The sequence below is a fragment of the Coffea arabica genome, chromosome 2e (genome assembly GCF_036785885.1).
Source record: "Coffea arabica cultivar ET-39 chromosome 2e, Coffea Arabica ET-39 HiFi, whole genome shotgun sequence".
NCBI lineage: Eukaryota > Viridiplantae > Streptophyta > Magnoliopsida > Gentianales > Rubiaceae > Coffea > Coffea arabica.
This window is the reverse complement of record NC_092313.1, coordinates 24,964,888-24,984,871: the sequence shown is the minus strand read 5'-3', so window position 1 is coordinate 24,984,871 and position 19,984 is coordinate 24,964,888. Positions and strand designations below refer to the sequence as shown.

At 33.8% G+C, this 19,984-nt stretch overlaps 3 protein-coding genes across 4 annotated transcripts; 1 reads left to right on the top strand and 2 right to left on the bottom strand.

Moving 5' to 3' along the window:
* Positions 1 to 3,146: 3,146 nt before the first annotated feature.
* On the bottom strand, positions 3,147 to 4,608 carry LOC113728465 (F-box/kelch-repeat protein SKIP25-like). Its single transcript, XM_027252870.2, has one exon. The coding sequence runs from the start codon at positions 4,533 to 4,535 to the stop codon at positions 3,399 to 3,401; it is 1,137 nt and encodes a 378-aa protein (XP_027108671.1). The 5' UTR covers positions 4,536 to 4,608; the 3' UTR covers positions 3,147 to 3,398.
* Positions 4,609 to 12,146: 7,538 nt separating this feature from the next.
* On the bottom strand, positions 12,147 to 12,635 carry LOC113728806 (uncharacterized). The gene has a single exon (XM_027253168.1). The coding sequence runs from the start codon at positions 12,633 to 12,635 to the stop codon at positions 12,147 to 12,149; it is 489 nt and encodes a 162-aa protein (XP_027108969.1).
* Positions 12,636 to 15,137: 2,502 nt separating this feature from the next.
* Positions 15,138 to 18,037, top strand: LOC113732112 (uncharacterized). Of its 2 annotated transcripts, none has more exons than XM_027257745.2 (5): positions 15,138 to 15,355; positions 15,467 to 15,507; positions 15,777 to 15,882; positions 16,180 to 16,238; positions 17,636 to 17,736. In XM_027257745.2, the coding sequence occupies exons 1-5, from the start codon at positions 15,248 to 15,250 to the stop codon at positions 17,682 to 17,684; spliced, it is 363 nt and encodes a 120-aa protein (XP_027113546.1). In that variant the 5' UTR covers positions 15,138 to 15,247; the 3' UTR covers positions 17,685 to 17,736. The 2 variants fall into 2 exon arrangements, with proteins under 2 accessions (XP_027113546.1, XP_027113545.1); XM_027257744.2 differs by having other exon boundaries at positions 15,146 to 15,355; positions 15,458 to 15,507; positions 17,636 to 18,037.
* The last annotated feature ends 1,947 nt before the right edge of the window (positions 18,038 to 19,984 follow it).

The following is a 19,984-nucleotide window of genomic DNA, read 5'->3' as shown; positions in this document are numbered from 1 at the left end:
AAAAAATGATCGGAAACCTAGTTAGGGACTAAATTTGTCCGAAGTGAATATGTAAGGGATATAAAATTATACTTTTAAAAGTGAGGGACGAAAAAAGTTATTTTACAAAATGTGAGGGACGTTTTGGACGATTTTCCCTATATTTTATTATTATATTTGAGATAGATATAAATAAAATATTTAATATAATATTACGGTGTATTTATACACAAAAAATTTAAATATATACAACGACTGAACAGAACCATATAAAACATAATTTTATTGAGTCCTTGTGATGTGCACCCAAACAAAAATTTAAAAAATTTTTTTTTTTTGGATTCTAACTTCAATACTTTTTGGTACGCAGTTTGCTATAAATTTCGTATGTGGTGACTTCTAAAACTGCATAAGCCAGCAATCTGTCGAATAAGGTATGATGTATATCACTTGTGATGAAAACAAGATATCAATGTAAGCATTTTCTAAATATAGTGCCATAAAAGAGAACTTAAAAAGGGTTGTTTTCTTTTGGCGTTGCTGTAGAAGGAAACTACTAGATAGTTTGAGAAGTTAGAATGAACATCTTCTATAATTTGAGAAATAAATGAACTCAAATTACTACCAAATTGTCCAATAAAAATGTTTAAATATGGAGGTATTATCTAGAAATTAAAAAAAAAATAGAATTCTAAGTAGGTTAAATAAAAAGAACTTTTGATGATGGACATAGTTGCAAACCCACTAAAAATGAAGCAAAAAGTACCGTCATATAAAGATTGAAGTACAACTCTAGTTTTTTTGCTTTTGGCTAACATGATTTCTTTTAATCTTTAAAAAAAGCCTTATAGAAAAAAATATTTAGTTTCTTTTTCTCAATTCTACTTATTCCATCTCAAAATGACGCCTACTGAGAATGACAAAGAGGTTCTAAAGACCCGGTTAGCATTGCTATGCATTTACAAAAAAAAAAAAAAAAAAAGCGCTTTTAAGTACTAAAAGTATTTTAAAGATGTTTGATAGCTAATTTTTTGTGATTTCATGAGTCGAATTTTTGATAATTTAAAAGTACTTATATCAAAATTGTTTGTTTATAAATTATTTGGGTCTCAAATCAACTAAGATTTGGTCCGACAATTTATAGTATGAATTTTGATATGAGAAGGAACGTAGGAGTAGGAAGGAGGGGGAATAAATAAATAGTGGATTGCGAAAAAGAGTCAAAAGTTAGAGTTGGAGAGGTTCAGATTTAAGGCTTTTGAACTTGGCTTTTTATTAACCACTTCTTGTCGCATTCCAACAAAAAAAGTTTTCATCTTGGCATCTTTACAATTGCTTTCATGCGGTCTAACGTGTTATCTACGTTTTGGAAGATCAACAAAAGTCAGTCCAAGCATCAAATTGACTTTTGTTATTCTTCAAGAAGTTTCAAGATTTGTTGGTCTTTTCTTTCGTGTTTCTTGCAGGACAAATTTCTTACATAATTTTACGTGGGTTAGTTGATCAGATAATGGAGGGCAACTTCGTATGAGCAGTTTGCTCCTTTTGTTTCGATTTTAGAACGTTACATTACCATATTTGTGAAGACAATATGTTAGGATTTCAGAAAGAGATGGGTTGATACTCGGCATTAATCCAGCTTAAAGGTGGGCAGGGACGCAAAGAAAGTTGCTTGCTTGAGCTAACTATCAGGCTGGATTTATCATAACTAGCTATCGAAGCATATTTGATGTGTGTAACTTGTAAAAAAATATTTTTAATTGAAAGAATCACAAAAATAGTGTACGTGGATATAGGCCTGTCAACGGGTCGGGTCTAGACCCGGATCCGTGAAATTATTGCGGGTATGGGTAGGGATTTAATTCCGTTTCCCGGATCCGGATCCGGATCCGTTTTGTCAAACAAAAAAACGGGTCGGATACGGAATATAGTATTCCGACCCGTATTAGACCCGGATCCGGATATAAATGAATTAATAATTTAAAAAATATATATTTATCAATATAATTTGATTAGGGTGATGTATTTTAATAAAGTTAATTTGATTTCTTTTCTTATTTGGTTTTTTCTTTGCATTAGTTAGAAATTAGTTTACAAATATATTTTTTTCTCATTTTTATTAGAAATTATAAATTTTGGTAAATTTGTTCGGGTAGACCCGGATCCGGCCGGATCCGGATCCGGAACATAGAATAAAAGATCCGTCGGGTAAACGGGTCGGATCCGGATCCGGCATAGTAATTCGGGTCCGGGTCCGGAATAATGAATTCCGGCCCGGACCCGGCCCGTTGACAGCCCTACGTGGATATAACTATTTTATGTAATATGTAATAAAAAGTGTATTATGCAGATATATGTATAATTGGAAGTAAAAAAAATCGTTAGTAAGGGAGAAGGTGAGAATTGAAAGGAGGTGATTTTGGTTGAGTAAGATTTGTGTCAATTGATAATAGAGATAACGACTAATTAATAATAGAGATAAGGGTAAATTTGAAAACAGATAAAGTTAACATTTACGGAGGTTTTATTATTATTGTAGAGATGTTCACATAATCAAGCTAAGATTACTTCACTGAAAATGTTTCTTGAATTGATCAATTATTTCATAAACCTTTTGCCCCATTTAGCCACTTGCTCATGAAACAGAAGTATGATGATCATGCCATATACCTAATGAATGTCTATTGAGGAACATGATACTGTTTGAAGATACGCATACATGTCCAAAAGAGAGATATTCCTTCCGATGCAAGGGTCCATAAAAGATGGTCAAGTTCATCTTTCCAAACATATTAGGCATTCATATATTTTTGAAGAAGGATGATGATTTTCTTACCTCAAAAAAAAAAGGGTTTTTTTTTTCTTTTGCTGTAGGCAATGAAGATGATTAAAAACCAAGGTAAATTTCCCTGATTTAAAAGAAAAGCCTTCCAAAAAAAAATGGAAGGATATTACAAAATATCTGAGTCATGACTCTTCTAACTTTTTGTCATGAGGATAACCGAAAACAAATTTTTCCCTGAAGCTCTTCATACAGTTCTAGTACAGGATTTCAGACAGCAGAATACACTACTATAATTACCTCCAACACCATGGCGAGGGCATTACTACTCTTCAAGTTAATTAGTCCATCAGATTAATTTGGATGTTCCTTCTAAACCACAAGATTGAAGAAATATTAATAAACAAATGACATACATATTTATGTAAAATTTAACGTAATACATTATAAAATTCCCCAGAATACAACACACTAATTCTGCAGGGGAAAGATCATGAGGTACAAACTTTACAACCAGTTAAGGGCACTAGATAAACATTATGAGCTCGAAACACTCTATTTTTTTTTTATTGGTCATATATATCTTCTTCCATAATAACTAATCAGATTAATCAATGCACAGGTTTTCAACATTAGTCTAATCATAATCTTGTCGGATCATCCTTGGCAATATATGAACAGCAACAGCTTCCGTCTTAGGTGGGGGATTCACTATCCAAATTCTTGCTGGTTTATCCACCACATCCACCACAGCAATACGTGCACCATCAGCGCAAACTGCGCAAACTCTTCCTCTTCCAGCAGCTATTTGATCAGCACCTTTCAAAAGCTCCGATTCAATCAACTCCTCCCAATGATCATTCTCAGATGTATACCTGCTTAAAACCCCCGTTGTCTCGTCCACCACATACATTACTCCTCCATCGTCCGTCGCGGTTGGTCCATTCCATCCTCCACGCATCCCCTCAGGCATCACCTCCCACTGATTCGTCATGATATTGTAAACAGCAGCTTCTTTAATAGCATTCCCTTTAACGTTAACAATGCATAGCTTCCCATTGTATCCGACAGCTTCAACAGCTTCTCTACTGTATCTCCCATCTTTCAGTGCTGCCATTTGTTCCCAATTCCATTCAGTTTCCTTTTTCTTCATATCCCATTTCTCCACAGACCTTGCTACATCCCCTCTGTAGTTCGATCCGACGCCGCTTACGACGTAGATTGCTCCATCAGCTGAGCCAGTGATGCACCATCTACGCGGGGTGAGAAGTGGAGGGCCGAAAAACCACTTGTTCGATAGAGGGTCGAAGCCTAACGGACGATGGAAGGCAGGAAGGAACTTGTCATTAGTCGCGGCAATGAGAACTAACCGACCAGAAACAGTTAGGGACTGAATTGGGAGGATTCTTGATATGAAAGATGAATGGCGGCGGAGGAGCTTCAGGGGTGGATTGGACAGTGGGCTGGGGAGAGATTCCCATGCTAATGAAATGGGGTCGAAGCAGAAGAATTCAACCGAGTTCGAGGTTGGTGAAGTTGAGGAAAGAAGGGCATAGAGGGAGAAGAATGGAGGGAAGTTTGGGGAATATATGAACCGGCGCCAAGATTGGCAAACTGAATTGAGGAGGGAAGGGCAAAGGGCTGAGAGGCAAAGATGTGCAAGGTGGTTTGGTAGGCCTGGAATCAGCACCATCTGATCTTCATCGTGTGTTTGATGGTTGTCATCAGTTTTAGATCTGTCTTGCCTTTTGCACATTCCCGTGGGTGCATTCATGGCTGTGATTTTTTGGGTTTGGGATATTGAGCCTTTTGAGAATGAGCAAATAAGTAGCTTTTCTCACTTTTCATGGAATATATGTATATATATGTGGTGCCGGAGCAAAGCTGGGTGGTTGTGCCTTTTCTTTTATTAATCTTTTTTTCCATTTTATTATATGCATAGATGTTTAAGTCGGTTATGATGACTTGAGGGAGTAAAAGGCAAGCATCAATGATTCAACCACTCCATAAAGGAATATTCAAGCAAACAAAAACTGTAAAAGGAAGAATACCGGACCACAGCTTTACTAAAAGATTACTTTCTTTCTTGGATTTAAAAAAACTGGTAAAGCCAAAAATATTAGAAAATGTATGAAAATTTTGCACAAATCCTTCCTCACATATCAATGATCGATGATAAATTTTAGTCTTTCAAAATAAAAATTGAGTGATTTTGGTTCTTATCAAATAAAAAAACGTTCTCGTTTTATTTGTAGTCACATTTTTAATCAAATTTTGGTCTAAATAAGTCATGAAAATAACATATTGTCAATATTTAAAGGCAAATATGTCAATTCACTTAATAATAGCCCAATATTTCATTTAATTCACTAATTTTATCCATTTTTCTTCATCCAAACTCTAATTTCTCAAACCCGAAACTACGTCATTATTTCTCTATTCTATCACTACTATTCCCACTTTCACCAGAAATCGCTACCACAGTTCTGGTGTTCTTGACCCTCTCTCACTCTTCGTTTCTACCTTTGTCCTTCTCCCTCTATCCTCCTCTTCTTTCCCTCATCTTCTTTCTCTTCTCCCTCCTTCTCTTTACCTGCCACCCTTTTTTCACCTCCAATTCCTCTAGTCTCACCCACTCCCCCTCTTTCCACCTCCACCATGTTCCCTATTTTTTCCTTCCCCTACTTGCTCTCCACAACCCCCGTGTCTCCTCCTTCTCCCCATTTATCCCCCATCTAGTCGCGAGACTAAATAGGGGGAAGGGGAGCAAAGGAAAACGGGAGTTAAGCAGAAGAGATAGGGGTAGGGAAGAGGAAAGAGAAAATAAGGGAGGTAGTAGAAGTGAAAATTTAAGAGGGAGAGGAAGGAGGAGGGGGGAAAGGGTGATGGATGGATAAAAAAGAAGAGAGAGAGAGAAAAGAGAGAGAGAGAAGAGGAGGGAGGGAGGGTGAAGAAGGTGTTTTAGAAAAATTGGATCAACAATTGAGTGAATTGACCCAATTTCACTTCTTGTGTTTAAGAATAGTTGAGAAATTGGATCAACATTAAATGAGCTGTTAAATTTGTCCTTTAAATATTGATAACATGAAATGTCCATGATTTATTCCGGTCAAAATTTGAGTGGATAAATGACTATGGTCAAAACATAAGCATTTTTTAATTGTAAGACACTAATATCATTCATTTTGATGTTGGGGGATAAAAAATTATCATCAGGAATATATAAGAGATGATTAGGGTAATTTTTTTCAAAATATGCAGTACTTATTGTCTCTTCTAAAGTGTGGGACAGGGTCAATGTGTTCCGTTGTGCAGTCAACTTCTCCTTTAGCCCTTCGATAGAATGTTTGGAAGAAGATTTGAAAATTAAGTTACATAGGATGATAAAAGATAATATTTTAACAATCTTATTTCCTTCAAATTAATATTTCCTTTAATATTTCACCACATATAACAAGTCGGATGGATATCATTAAACTTGATATCCATTCTTGATCCTATACCCCTAAAGCAAAACATCACTAATTGAAACGTAATACAGTATATAATGATGATCAGGACGTGTTTTAATTATAAATGATGATCATGTGGAGGAACGTAATCAATGTTATTGGTCACCCACGTTTGATAAATAGATACTTTAGCTGATTAGAGGCTAAAACTGTGGGCCTTGTTTGACAGCCAAGTTTTTTGTCAAAGTTTGTTTGCTACAAGTTTTTTAAAAACTTTAGTTACAGTAACATCAAAAAATTTCTCAAAGTTTTTAAACTATACATTTCAAATTATTCAAAAAAAACACACTTTAAAAATTTTTTTAAAAATTTTTACAGTAAGTTACAGTAAAATTTTAGACAAACACCCAAAAAACTCACTTGCCAAACGGGGCCGTGGATTTCTTGAAAAACTTTTCAATATCTTGGAAGAAAGATCGAGAGAGTGGGAAAAATGTACTTCAATGGGTTTTTTCTTTCCAAACACTTAGGGGAATTAACTTTGATTTATTTTTTTTAAATTTTTGGTCCTAGCAACTTTAAATTTTTCCAAACACTTCTCACGAATCAATTCCATTGCTGATTGATTAAACAAAAAGTTTGGTATGATTTCCCATTCTTGTGGTGGAAAGTTGAAATCCCTTTACCAATTCTGTTTGCATGCATGATAATATGTCCACGTGTCCTACACATCTTGCGGGAGTAGTTTTGTTTACCTAGCTAAGCTACCTTTGTTGTCGCTCACCGCTTCCTGGTCCAGCATAATGTTCCACATGCATTATGAGCTCATTTTGCAGAAAACCACAGAGGATTGAAAGACTTGCATACATTCTTGTGAGCTCATAAATTTTGGTTCGTTTTCCCATTCCCAAATAGAAAGTTGAACCCCTTTACCAAACACAGCTTTAGCTCTCATTAACTTTTTATTTATTTATTATTATTATTAGTTTTTTTTTGCATGCATGATAATAAGTCTCACGTGCCAGACACATGTAGTTTGACTAGTTTTGTTTACGTAGCTAAGGTTCCTTTGTTGCCACTCTTTCTTGGTTTGGCATGATGGTCCACGTAAGGCTGCATACGAGTCGGCTCATGAGCAGTTTGAGTTAAAAATAGATTCGAATTCAGTCAACATCAAACTTGAGTTAAATTCGAACTGATCAAGTCAAACTCAAGTTCAAAAATATTCAACTCGTTTCACATGTCGGTTCAATTATATATATATACATATATATATTTCTAATATTTTATTATTTATCAAGAAAAATTACTATTTTATTTAGTTTTTAGAAATAAAATAATTATTTTTTATTTTTTAAACTTGAGCTCTAGCTCAAACTTGACTAAGGTTGAACTCAAGTTCAAACTTTACATTGAAAACTCGTCGAGTTCAAGTTTGATAAAATTAAATCAAGAATCAAATTGATTAAGGCAAAACTTAACTCAACTAGACTTGTTTGCTGCCCTTCACATGCCTTGTCCTTGTGAGCTCATTTTCAGAAAGCCATAGAGGATTAATTGGGAAACTTGGACAGATTTTTTGCCTAGTATTGCCTATTGGTATTGAGGTATTTGTCCTTTTTCTTTTCGTCTGGACGTCATATTGTCCTTATTTTCTGACCCTGCTGCAGCTGTGTATGATCCTTCTTTCTAGTGTATTCACGATATGCATTCAACGTATGAAGACAACAGAAAAGGTGCCTGCTGTTGCATATCGCACAGAAAATGTCAGGCCACACAAAATTAGCTATGGCCTTTTTAATATGTGTCCTTAGACAATGGTTATGTAAGACAATAGAGTGGTTTTTGTTTTAATAGATAGTAGAACAAAAATCACATGGTTCATTGTATCGTTATCAGATGGAAACAGGGATACTTTGTGGTTATTTATTTATTTTTTTCCTATTTTGGTCAAGATGTATTGGGAATCATAACAGCAAAAATTGGCTATGTCCTAAAAAAAAAAGAAGAAGAAAATGCCAAATGCATCATGGACACTATCGGGCTGGTACTACTTTCATTAAGATTTGATGTCAAAACTTTGGTATTCCAAAGAACTTTTTGGCCCTGGTGACATAGAATTGTGGTGTTTTCTGGATCTTATGCCCAGTGCGTGAGCTATTACATTTTCCACGCTCTAAGTTTGGGAACTTGTATTCTCATTTACGAGGTTGAAAAATTAGAAACAAAAGAAGAATTAAGGCAACATGTCGTTTACTAAGAAAAAGCATGCAATAGCAAAATGTTGTGCTGCAACCGCGTCCCAAAACCTTTGTGAATTGTAAATTTTTTTCTGCAATTGTTGGCCACCACCTATTGTGCAGCTGCACATCAGTAGTTAATTACCAACAAAAATCAAGATCTTCTACTATTCTAACTGTCATCTTAATTTTTCACATAAATTTTAGGAACACCATTTGATGTTGAAATAATATTTCAAATTAAACTAGACCTTGGTTCGTATTAAGCCAGGTGAATATATTATTATTGATAATAATATGTTGTGTATTGGGTGTTTCAAATGTGACAGACTATGTAACAATATAAAGTAGAAGTAGAGGTGTCAAAATGGGTGATTTGGACGGGTTTGGGTTGGATAAAATGGGTAATGGGTATAAGTGAGTCAACCCATTTATACCCATTTAATTAGATAGGTATAAATGGGTAAGTCAAAAAATGAATTGGGTAACAATTACCCATTTATAACCCATTTATTTTAGCTTTTTGTAAATTCATTTAAATTCATTTTTGCAAACTAAGTTATCAATTTATACCATCATTTGCACCCATCATTAGTTTTAAATATTTATTTATAATGCTCAATAAACCTAATTATCAATTTTTTTTTCATCTGTACTCTATGTCGCAAAATTACATACTATTTAATAATTAAACAATAAGAATATAAAATTTTGAACTAAGTACTATAAAAGTTAACATAAAAAGTTAATCCAAAAATTTTGAACCTCTAACTTTTTTTCATGTGTAAATTTAAAATTTCATTTTGGAAAAGTAAGAAAAGAGGCTAAAACTTGTCATAAATTGGTAATACTGAAAAATGAGCAAGTTAACAAACTAAGAGAAAATAAAATGATAAGATAAAATCAATAAATAATAATAATAATGAAACAAAAGCAGTTAACATCATGACAAAATGAAAAATTTGAAAAAAAATGAGTGGGAGAAGAGAGGAGGTTTTGGGGAAGACAATTCTAAATGGAAATGGGTATTATTGGGTAACTCATTTATATCCATATGTAAAATTTTAAGATACCCATACTCATCTATTCATGGGCGGGTATGGGTAAACTTAATTAAATGAATTTGTTTGACAGCTATAAGTAGAAGTATGGTATAAAATTAGTCAGGTGGTGTGATTTTTTTGAACAAAGAAAGCCAAAAAGTTAGACAGTTGAGAAGGGACTGGGACAGAAATTCAAAAAACTGAAGATTTCCTATTTTTAGCAAAGGAAAAGAGAAAAAAGGAAGATTAGTTATGGTATTATCTGGGGACCGTCATCACCGATAAACATTAAATGGTATTAGCAGAAATTGAAATGACATAATATGCACATCTTATACATTATTAACGACAAAGTATTTTATACAAGTATAAGCAGGTAATTGGAAGGGACCAGGACGACAATCATGCATTGACATACTTCTGTGACTAAAAGAATTTGTCCCATCAGATGACCAATAAAATTTGTCTTGTCTAATTTGAGAATTTCACATAGATAATGGAATATACATTCTTTAATGGGATAATTTCAAAAACCTCTCCTAAGGTTTTTGACAGTTTCACTTGGTACTTTCAAACTTTAAAAAATCTTACTTGCCTCCCTTACTTTAAGTTTTTTGTTTCATTTATAACCCATTTTAAAATAGAATATTAAAAAATTCATTTTGAGAGAGTAAATATATTCTCATTCCAAATTCGCCCTTTTGTTGTCTAACTTTTTATTACCACAATTATGAGTATATTAATAACAAATTAAAAACAAAAACAAAAGATATGAAGATTTATTCTAACTAGACAAAATGTAGTGTGTTTTTCAAATATCAAACGTTAACATTTGAATGATTATTAAAGTTTTTGCAAATTACAAAGATAATATTTTCTTTCTCATGTGCTGTGTTTTGAGTTAATTTAAGAAGTTTTATAGTAAATCTTTTACATATTTTTCAATTTTATAATTTTTTCCAAATCGATGGCTTGAAAAATGAAAGATATAAGATACCAAAAAATTATATATAAATTTGTTTGCATTGTTTATAAGCTAATACAAAAATAGATTCTCATAGTTGTAAATTATTGCAATTTATTTGTAAGAGTATTATAAGTCATTCATAATTTTAAATAATTTAACATTTCTTGTTCAAATCAATGACACAAAAATATTAAAGAAATTTTTTGATCTTGTTATCTATTAAAGAATTTTAAAGTTTCATTAAAGAACAATATCGATCAATTAAGAAAAATTAAGAGACAAATTTAGTCTGTTATGATAATTAGCACAAGAAAAATACAAATTTGGATTGAAATTGTATCCTCTCTCAAAAAATGAGATTTTTAATATTATATTTTGAAATGAATTTCAAATGTTACAAAAAGTTTAAAGTAGAGGAACCAAGTAAAATTTTTTAAAGTTTAAGGGTGCCAAATGCAATAGCAAGAAATCTCCCCTGAAGTTTTTGACCTTCTTTAATAGTAAACTCTGCTAAAAAGAACTAAAGAACTAAAGAAGTTTACTAATTCCTTTAAGGTACTTTTAACCACTCATTGTAGTTTTTATAAAATTTAGTGTAAATCCAAACAATTTAGGTTTTATTGTGAATTTTGTTTGTATTCAAGTTTAGTGGGAACTACATCAAATATAGTAAGAATTACACCAATCCAACAAAATGGTGCAAAACTTATCTGAACCCTGTCCCATTCCTCTTCTATAAATAGTCATTCCTGATTCATAAGTTTGTACATTCTCCTAACATACCATTCATTAATGACCAAAATCACAGAGAAATAAATAGGAAAGATAAATACCTTATAGCTAAACTCTCAAAAATATTTGGATGCTTATTTAATCCAAGTCCACGGTAGATATGCATAATGGATGCTTTCAGTTTATATGTTGCGGTTTACAAATCAAAGCTGGTGCTTCTAAGCCTTTTATATATGATGTTGAATTCTTCATAGAGTTGCATCATTAAACATCTTAAACTAAAAGATTATTTAACCTTTTCCTTGTTTATTTTCAATTGAAGCTGCAGTAAGTGCCAGTTGAAGAATTGAAGGAATGTTTCAAACAAAAAAAAAAAGCTTTTATTTCAACTAGGAGAGCAGCAACAATGAACACAGAACAACAAACAATTCCAAATGAATTAGATTATGCATCAAACCCATCTTTAAATTGACTTAAGCTGCACAACTAAAACCATTTTAAGAGTTCGTCAACCAAAGGCAAATTAAGGTAGAATGTCAATGGGAATAGTGAAAATTATAAAGAAAAATATGAAGAGAAACTAAGAAGAAAATATCGAAGAAATTAAGGGAGATCAGGATCACATTCCTTTTTTTTTTTCTTTTCTTTTCTTCTATGAGCTGGATCGAAAAAGTAGTCGTTTCCCTTCTTAAGTTTTAATGATCAGCATCAACCATTTACGTCCCAAATACTAATACACCATAAAGATGTTGTCACATTGGCCGACCAAGATTTATCAATTTGTTCTCAACAATTCATCTGATATTTCCATCAAATAATCTCATTATCTATCCATGATAGTAAAGGATTAATCTCCACTTATTAATGCATAGGAGATCACGATACAAACTATCCTCATATTCCACAAAAATGACCAAAAAAAAAAAAGGGAAGAATTACCCATAACTCCTATCATGAAGATGAAACGCCTAAATGTAATGGCATCTCACATTCTTTAGAAGAGGCAACCGATGGATCTTGGTGGCTTTCGTGACCATTGCTGTTTTCGCTATCCATTACAACCACACCACCAAATTGCACATGTTTTCCTTCGCGCGGAGAATTCACAGCAGCAGCAGAAGCAGCAGAAGGCTGATCGTTGATGGATTCATTTCTTGCCATTGCGTTGTTTGAAATCGTGGCGTTCCTCCTCCTTGACAATCTTCGATCATTAAGACCATTATGACGACAACAAGCTTTTATGCAGGTATATATATATGTAAAAACCCAAAAAATCCATGGGGAACCTATCAAAATGAATGCTGCAATTGGAAACCATGGTTCAGAGACTGAAGGCATGAAAACATACATAGCCAGGAGGACTCCACCGGTCGTTACGCATACACAAAATATGGAAGAGATCAAAGGAACCCTACAATCTCCTTCCCTTGATTCCTCCATTCTTGTTTAATTTTTTGCTCAAGGGCCTGTCACCCTCTATAGATGTTGTAGATCCTCTATTCCTTTTTATTTTCTTTTGGGATTTTCTTTCGGGATTTTCTTTCTCTGTCTTTAGGTTAAATTTTTTTTCTCTTTTTTCTTTTTTTGTTGGGAAGAAGCTGATGTTCAAGAATGTTTCATTTGTCTTCCAGATCTAGGGTTGAGTTGCAAGAAAATTATGTAATGATGAAATTTTTCAAGAAGGAAAACAAGGGGAGAATAATGCGGGAAGCTTTTTTATGAGAATATTGATCAAGGGAGTTGTATATGGTGATGCATTTGACGCAAAAATCAGTTTTGCTAGTAGAAAACTAATTCTACTTATTTAGTTTTTGCCAAGAAAGAAAAATAGCTAGTTTTAAGAATTGAACATTATTGTAAGACGTTTAAGGAAAAAAAAAACTCTTATTCCATGAGCTGAATGAGAGATAAACCGTAGGGAAGGGAAACAAAAGTAGCTTAATCTTTTCCTAATTAAAATTTGTGGATTACTTAAAGAACTAGACCATGAGAATTTTATCAAGGTAAGGGACAAAAAAAATTTTATCGTGGACCAACCTGAAATAAGAGTAAATTGACATCATGAATGACAAAATTTTGTTATATCACATAACGGCCCGAGCTTTAAACTACTCTAAAAGAAGGAAATGGAAAACTAATTCATTCTAGTCAATGGATAATCACAAGTAACAATTATCTCAGGTGTAGATGAATTAGACAACGGCAACTAAATCGAGCATCAAGTCTTGAAGACAATCTTAGAATCAACCAAATAATACTATCACCATTTTAAATTCACTATAAAAACAATTGTAAGTCTTTTCAAAGCAGTAATTATTATTGAAGTACGATCATGAGATTATTAGCAAAAAGAAGTATTCCACCTCCAAGTTTGCTTTCTAAAATTTGTTCTTTCCAAACAGTGATGGTTTTCGAGTGAAGGGATATGATGGAAGGTCTTGGACGGACAATTAGGTGTGAAAGAAGGTTATGAGGTTCGTCCCAGAGGAGGAATGTAAATTAATCAAACTATTCAACTCGAAAAACTTGACTCAATCACATCCAAATCATAATGTTTGGAATTCATATTATGCAAGGTTATTTTGCTAATTCAAATTGAAGGATGATATAAAATTGGTCTATTTTCGGCATCATATCCATAGTTAGCGCATCATCATAGTTAGCAACTCCAACTCCATATCAAGGTCATGATCGATATCGTCACTAGCATCAATATCGTCACTATGATCAATATTGATATCACCAACAAGAAAATCTTTAGACTTGTTATCCAGGAATTTGTTCAGAAATACAGTAACTTGATGAAAGGTTGGACACAAACTCAACATTGACTAAGTTTAAGTCAAGTTCGAGTTACAGGATAAGGTAATCGATTCGAATTCCAGTAGAAAAAAATCAAAACTCGAGTACTCATCGAACTTTATGAAGTAGCGTATTTATATATAAAAATTATGAAATTTAATAAAAAAATCGAACTTGAAAACTTAATTAAACTAGATTAAACTTGATTGAACTTAATTAAACTCAATTTGGTTGAATTCGAACTTGAACTTGAGTAAGGTAAAATGAACTCGAACTTTACTTTGAAGAATTCGACTAGCTCAACTTCAACCTCTACTCAACCTCAAACTCAAGCATTTTTACTTGAGTAGAGGTTGAGTAGTGCACTACTACTCGAGTTCTATTCGAACTCGACTTGACTTGATAGCAGTTCTGTTCTGGAATTAATTGTGTAGATATCAAAACCTTGGAGAGAAAACGTAAAGCCATCACCGCCATGGTTCAAGATATTGTTCCACAGATAAAACTTCAATTTCCAATCAATCTTCCTACAAAAAGAAAATTACCTCGAAGATTACTTATGAGTTTTGCCCCCGACTTCATCAATGATGTATAAATTTGTAAAGTTCTAGTTAAAGACTCATTTCAATCATGACTTAAAATAATATACCTTTTAAACTCAATGCCATTCTCAATTACGGCAATTAGCAAATCTAATTAGGGATTCAAAATTACTGAAATTAGCAAAACTTTTTAGTGGTAGATAAATAAATTTTTTGGAGAAACTTCAATACAGATCAAAAGAATGTATAATTTTGAGCAAGAAATCAAATTAAGCTACATTGAAATAAGTGTGTAACAAATCAAAATTTTATGCTAGTGTAAGTAAGAAATAGATGTGAACAGAAGAAACACTACTTTTAATTGATAAATATAAATATGTTCCTTACTCCTTAGTTAAAAAACTATAAATCTACAAGGCATACTGCATACTCTACTTTGAAAACATCAAAACGAATTTTTCCCCTTTCCATATTTTAAAAGGACATAAAACTAATATTTTCTTCTTTGGGTCAGCAAAAACACCAATTTCTAAACGAAAGGGGAAAATAAGAAATTAAACTAATCCTGAGGGCACAAAACTGCAAATATTCAGCATTCAAGTTTCCAACACCACCACTTTCCATAAGACTACACAGTTTTCCCCAGCCAGTCCTTCGAATCAGAGTGAAAAAACCAACCTCATAAACAATTAAAACAAGAGCTAGAACATGAGTTTCCTTGAACAACACAAAAGTTACATAGTTTTAACCATATGGGCTCTTGTTTTTCTGCTTTCCTCCATTGATGTAGCAGCTAAATCTCGTCAGCCAATCTCTGTAAGTTTATCCTTTTATTTTATTTTTTGCTGTCAGGTGTGATCTTTACATAATTTTTAAGGTTTTATGATCTTGTTCCTCTTATTCATTTATTTTTGAGAGGAATCCGAGATTCGAGAGAGAAGAAACCAGTGCTATGCAGACATTGAAAGGTACTTTCAGTTTAAAGAAAGTTTTTTTTTTCTTTTTTCAAATTGTATCTATTTCTCGAGACTAACTCAATTAGATACGCGTTTAAGATGGAAAGTTAGGGTTTTTGATGGGTTTTGTGTATAATTATCATTATTTGGCATAAAAGGGGGTGATAGTCAAGAAGAAAGGAATCATTCTGTTTTATCTTTAATTCATTGTGTCTTACTTAGTCTTGTGGTGTTTTGGTATGTCTAATTTTTTGTTGAATGGTGCAATTTTTGGTGAATAGTGGATTATGGGGTCAGCAATGTAAATCTTCCAAGATAGCAAAGGAGAATTGTGCCTTGAATTGCCTCTCACCAACCTGTTATCAGCTCGTCTATGAGAGTGATCCGGTAAGGATCAAAGTCGGTCTGGAAAATTTTTGTATGGATTTTTATGTAAAAAATTATGATTTGACTGATTTTATTGCAAAAAGAGTTTGTTTTGATACTACATTGTTTGAGATGATTCAGGATTAAATGGACTGGTATGAACTTTGATAGTAGCATCTAGTTGATTTTGCTTTTTGGAAAAGGAAAAGGAAAATGAATGTTAATAATGGTACTTGTGGTCTGCTTGTGCAATTTTTGTGGTGGCTGATGATTAATCTGAATTTTCTTCTCTTTTTTTTTTTGGTTTTCTTGAATTAGTTGGAAGAAGGAGAAAAAGATTACATCAGGAGTCAAGAGTACAAGTACTGCATGCACAAGTAAGACAGATGCCTTGTATATCTGGAGAATTATATGGAATATCATGTTTTAATGTTTCTTTTGCCATATGTGCCTTGCTTAACTGCATTAGCATCTACGATGATAATTAATCCAGAATGATTGATAGAATATGTTGCCTGTGGGTTCTTTGAATGTGTTTTGCATCCATTACGACATTTTATGATGCTTATTTCACTTTCAAAACTCAGATTGAATCAATCGTTGCCTTTTCTATTTGTGGAAAAGATGTGAAACATAAATAATTGCATCACTACAGCTCCACAAGCTTACTGTTTGGTGAGAGAAGCCAAATAATTGCCTGTTGACTCAAGGGTGGAAGAGTAAGGTAAGAGAAGCAATAATAGTATGAGAAAATTCTGGCAGCTACAGTAACTAGTGTCAGGGCCTCTTCTTCCGAAGTCTTGGTAGAATGAAATGCATAATAGGCGGGGAGAAATTAATTGAAAATTGAGTAGTTTGTAGAGATTGATTCCAGTAAAATCCGCATGTCATGAAATATTGGAATTCAACTGTTACTCAACCTCAAATTTGAAGAGACTCGGTGTCATGCTGAAACGATTTATTCATCAGAAAGTCGAATGGTTATGATAACATAACCAACAGGCTTATTGATAACATAAATGAAAGTGCTTTACTGCTCGAGAAGCAAAACGATCTTGACAGTGTTTTGGATTACGAGAGGAAGGCGGTGGATGAAATCTGTGGCAATTGATGTTTGTATTTTGGAGAATTTTTATCTTAATACTGGGTGGGTTCCGTAAACCAGCTGCCTGTTGTGAATCAGTGAGGTCCAGTGAGGAGTAGTTCAGAAGAAAACTGTGTTGGCCAGCTCAAGTCCATGTCCTCCATTGCATTACCCTTTAGGGACATTGTCAAAAGGCACAATTCTCATTTAGTAACAAAATGAGTTCAGTGACTAGCCGGGTTATACCAGGAGAATTCTATACCGCAACTTCAGGAGGCATTTGGCAAGGCCCAGGAAGCCTGAAGGGGGTGGGATTCAGGGGCTTAGATTAGACGATCATTTTTTGGGACAGTGATAATGGTGGAGGGACCAATATTAATCTAAAGTAAGCTGTGCCCATTCACTAGGAAGATATCCCCAAATACTAAACCAGTTTGCACCCTCAATCAAGATGGCTTTACAATCATCAGTAATTAGAATATAAGCTGCATGTCTCTGTGTTCTGCAACAGCTGTAATGATTTCTTTTTTATTTCAAGTTACACATCTCTACATTGTTTACTTGTCTATAATTAACTATGATAATCACTTGATCCCTAATCATCTGTCACTCTTTCATCCTTCCTGTTTTATCTTTTGTTTCTTTTCAATGTTGCTGCTGCTTATCAGACGTTTGTTTCTTTTTTGGCAGAGTATCTTTAGGAGAGAGCCTGGATGGTATTAGAGGGGCCTTTGATTAGCATGCACGGGGGTGGAAGTTTTTAAAATTCTACTGTTCTATATGCATCTCAGCATGGCCAAACAAGATAAGATGGATGTCGTGCATTGGGGTGGGAAGTGGGGTGGGTTTTTTTTTTGTTGGGTGGTGGGGGGGGGGGGGTGGGTTGGGTTTGGAAGCATATTAGGTGGGAAAGGAATTAGGAGGTCTCTTTGTATTGCTCATTGACGTTCACTCTCCAGACTGGAATTGGCTCAGTTCATCGTTTTCAGTTTCACAAGTGTAAAGCTACCTAAACCAAATGATGCTTGTTGTTTGGATCATGTACTTACTTAGTCCTTTTTGGTTATTATGGAAATCTTACTACCAGCACAATCATATTGGTATATCTGTACCTGTGCCATAAGAAATTGGCACTCTGAATATTGATTAGTGCTGGATTGGCCGTTTATTTCTGATTTGCTGGCTTTCTGACCAAAAAATTTCCGCAAGAAGATGATTTGATGAATATCTGGGAAATTCTTGAAAAAAACATAATGTATAGCTAGTACCTGGCAAACTAGTTCCATCCTTTCTTATTGCAGTTTATCGAATTTACAAAACAGGAACTGATTAGACTGTGATGATTAACAAAATTTTAAAGCAGGTCTAAGCCAGCTCATTTTGGCGTGGTAAGGGGAAGCAATTGAACGTGAAATTTCTCCCAGAACTCTATAGTTGAGCAAGGCCAACTAACTAAATTGTAGGACTGAAAAGGCATCGATTGGATGGTAGGAGTTGATAGTGGCATTTCATATACGGAGTGACACAAATAAACTAGAAATACTAAGGACTGAAACAAGTGAACTAGGAAAAACAGTGCAGAAATGAGTGGGAATTCAACAACAAACAAAGACATGCAATGGTAACAGTGCAGAAAGCTCAAGTGGAGTGGATAGAATACAGTCAAGCATACAAAGATTCGGAGAAGATGAGCACAGAAGAAACAGCAGCTAACCAAACTCAAGAGTACAGAAGTGGAGGATGCAGGGTTGATTAAAGTGAGTATTGCTACTCACAGGAGAACGAAAACTAATGAGGTTGGCATAGGTGGGACTGCTATGATCGAAGGGGATATCATAGTGGCAGCTTGGACAATGCATGAAAGAAGCTACAACTATCAAACAACTGGATGAAGTTGAGGCAATTAAGCTAGTCATAAGTAAACTGGCAATGAAGAGGTGGAAGAAGATCATAATCCAGAGCTGCAATAAGCAATGACTCCAGCAGATCCAATCTCGTAGTGTGACAAATATCAAAATGCACACTCTAGTTGAGGATATACTTAGCTTAAGAGCTTTGTTTTACATGTGCTCCTTTTGCCTTATGACTAAGAATGATAACCATGTTAGTAATAGAATTAGTGACTGTGCTTTAGGTATTTTACATGATGAGGAATGGATTAATCCTCTATGCTATTGATGCACTTTCGTGCATAGAAATGAACAGCCTTTGCTCCAAAGTGTAAAGATTATCGTGATCAATACAAGTTTGTTATTGTTTAGGGAAAAAAAAAAACAAATGAACTAGAATTGTATGGAGTTTAAAGAATAAAAGTGAAGAATAGGGGATAGATACGTAAATAAAAAATTGTGTTGTAGACATATAATGATAAAATTAACATTTAAAAAGTTGTATAAAAACTCCTGCCAGCTTTCAGTCCTTTTTTACGGACTAGGCAGAAAACTTTTTTAAACTGTAGCGGTGTAGCCCCAGTTTGTTTTACTTTTCATGGCGAAAAAGCTCCTAAATAAAAGTTAAAGTTTATATTTCTCTTCCTTTCCATTCTTTTTTACCCCAATCTTCAACTCCCAAACGAAGTCTTAGGTAACTAATCAAGGGAAGGATAAAAATGCAAGAGTAAGAAAGTTGAGGGACAAAATTATGCTTTAGTCCTTTTGTATTCGACAATTACGCCAATTCAGTCCCTTTATTATTCATTAGCCAGTAACTTATCTCACTCAACACAAATTTTTCACAAAAACACTGGGAAGATCAACACTAATTAAGACTACCATAGTATGTATAACTTTGGAGTTTTCACTGCATCATGGATTTAGAAAAACCAAAAAAAAATCAATTTTAATGATATATTATAGAGAAAGTTAGTGTGCCGCATGCACAATTATCGTATTATATAATTTAAATTTATTGCCCACAACCTTCATGTAGTATTAAAATTCTTTGTGTTTGCACAAAATGCATTCGAACATGTTTATTCCAAAACATGTATAGTAGACAAAATATACATTGGAGCCTTACAAGAGGTGTGTCAATGTTACA

What these genes read in the sequence shown, in the direction of transcription:
- LOC113728465 (XM_027252870.2), bottom strand. Translation starts at nt 4,535, where the DNA reads ATGAATGCACCCACGGGAATGTGCAAAAGGCAAGACAGATCTAAAACT.
- LOC113728806 (XM_027253168.1), bottom strand. Translation starts at nt 12,635, where the DNA reads ATGGAGGAATCAAGGGAAGGAGATTGTAGGGTTCCTTTGATCTCTTCC.
- LOC113732112 (XM_027257744.2), top strand. Translation starts at nt 15,248, where the DNA reads ATGAGTTTCCTTGAACAACACAAAAGTTACATAGTTTTAACCATATGG. An exon ending in AATCTCGTCAGCCAATCTCT is followed by an intron (nt 15,356 to 15,457) that starts GTAAGTTTATCC and finishes TATTTTTGAGAG; the next exon opens with GAATCCGAGATTCGAGAGAG. An exon ending in TGCTATGCAGACATTGAAAG is followed by an intron (nt 15,508 to 15,776) that starts GTACTTTCAGTT and finishes TTTGGTGAATAG; the next exon opens with TGGATTATGGGGTCAGCAAT.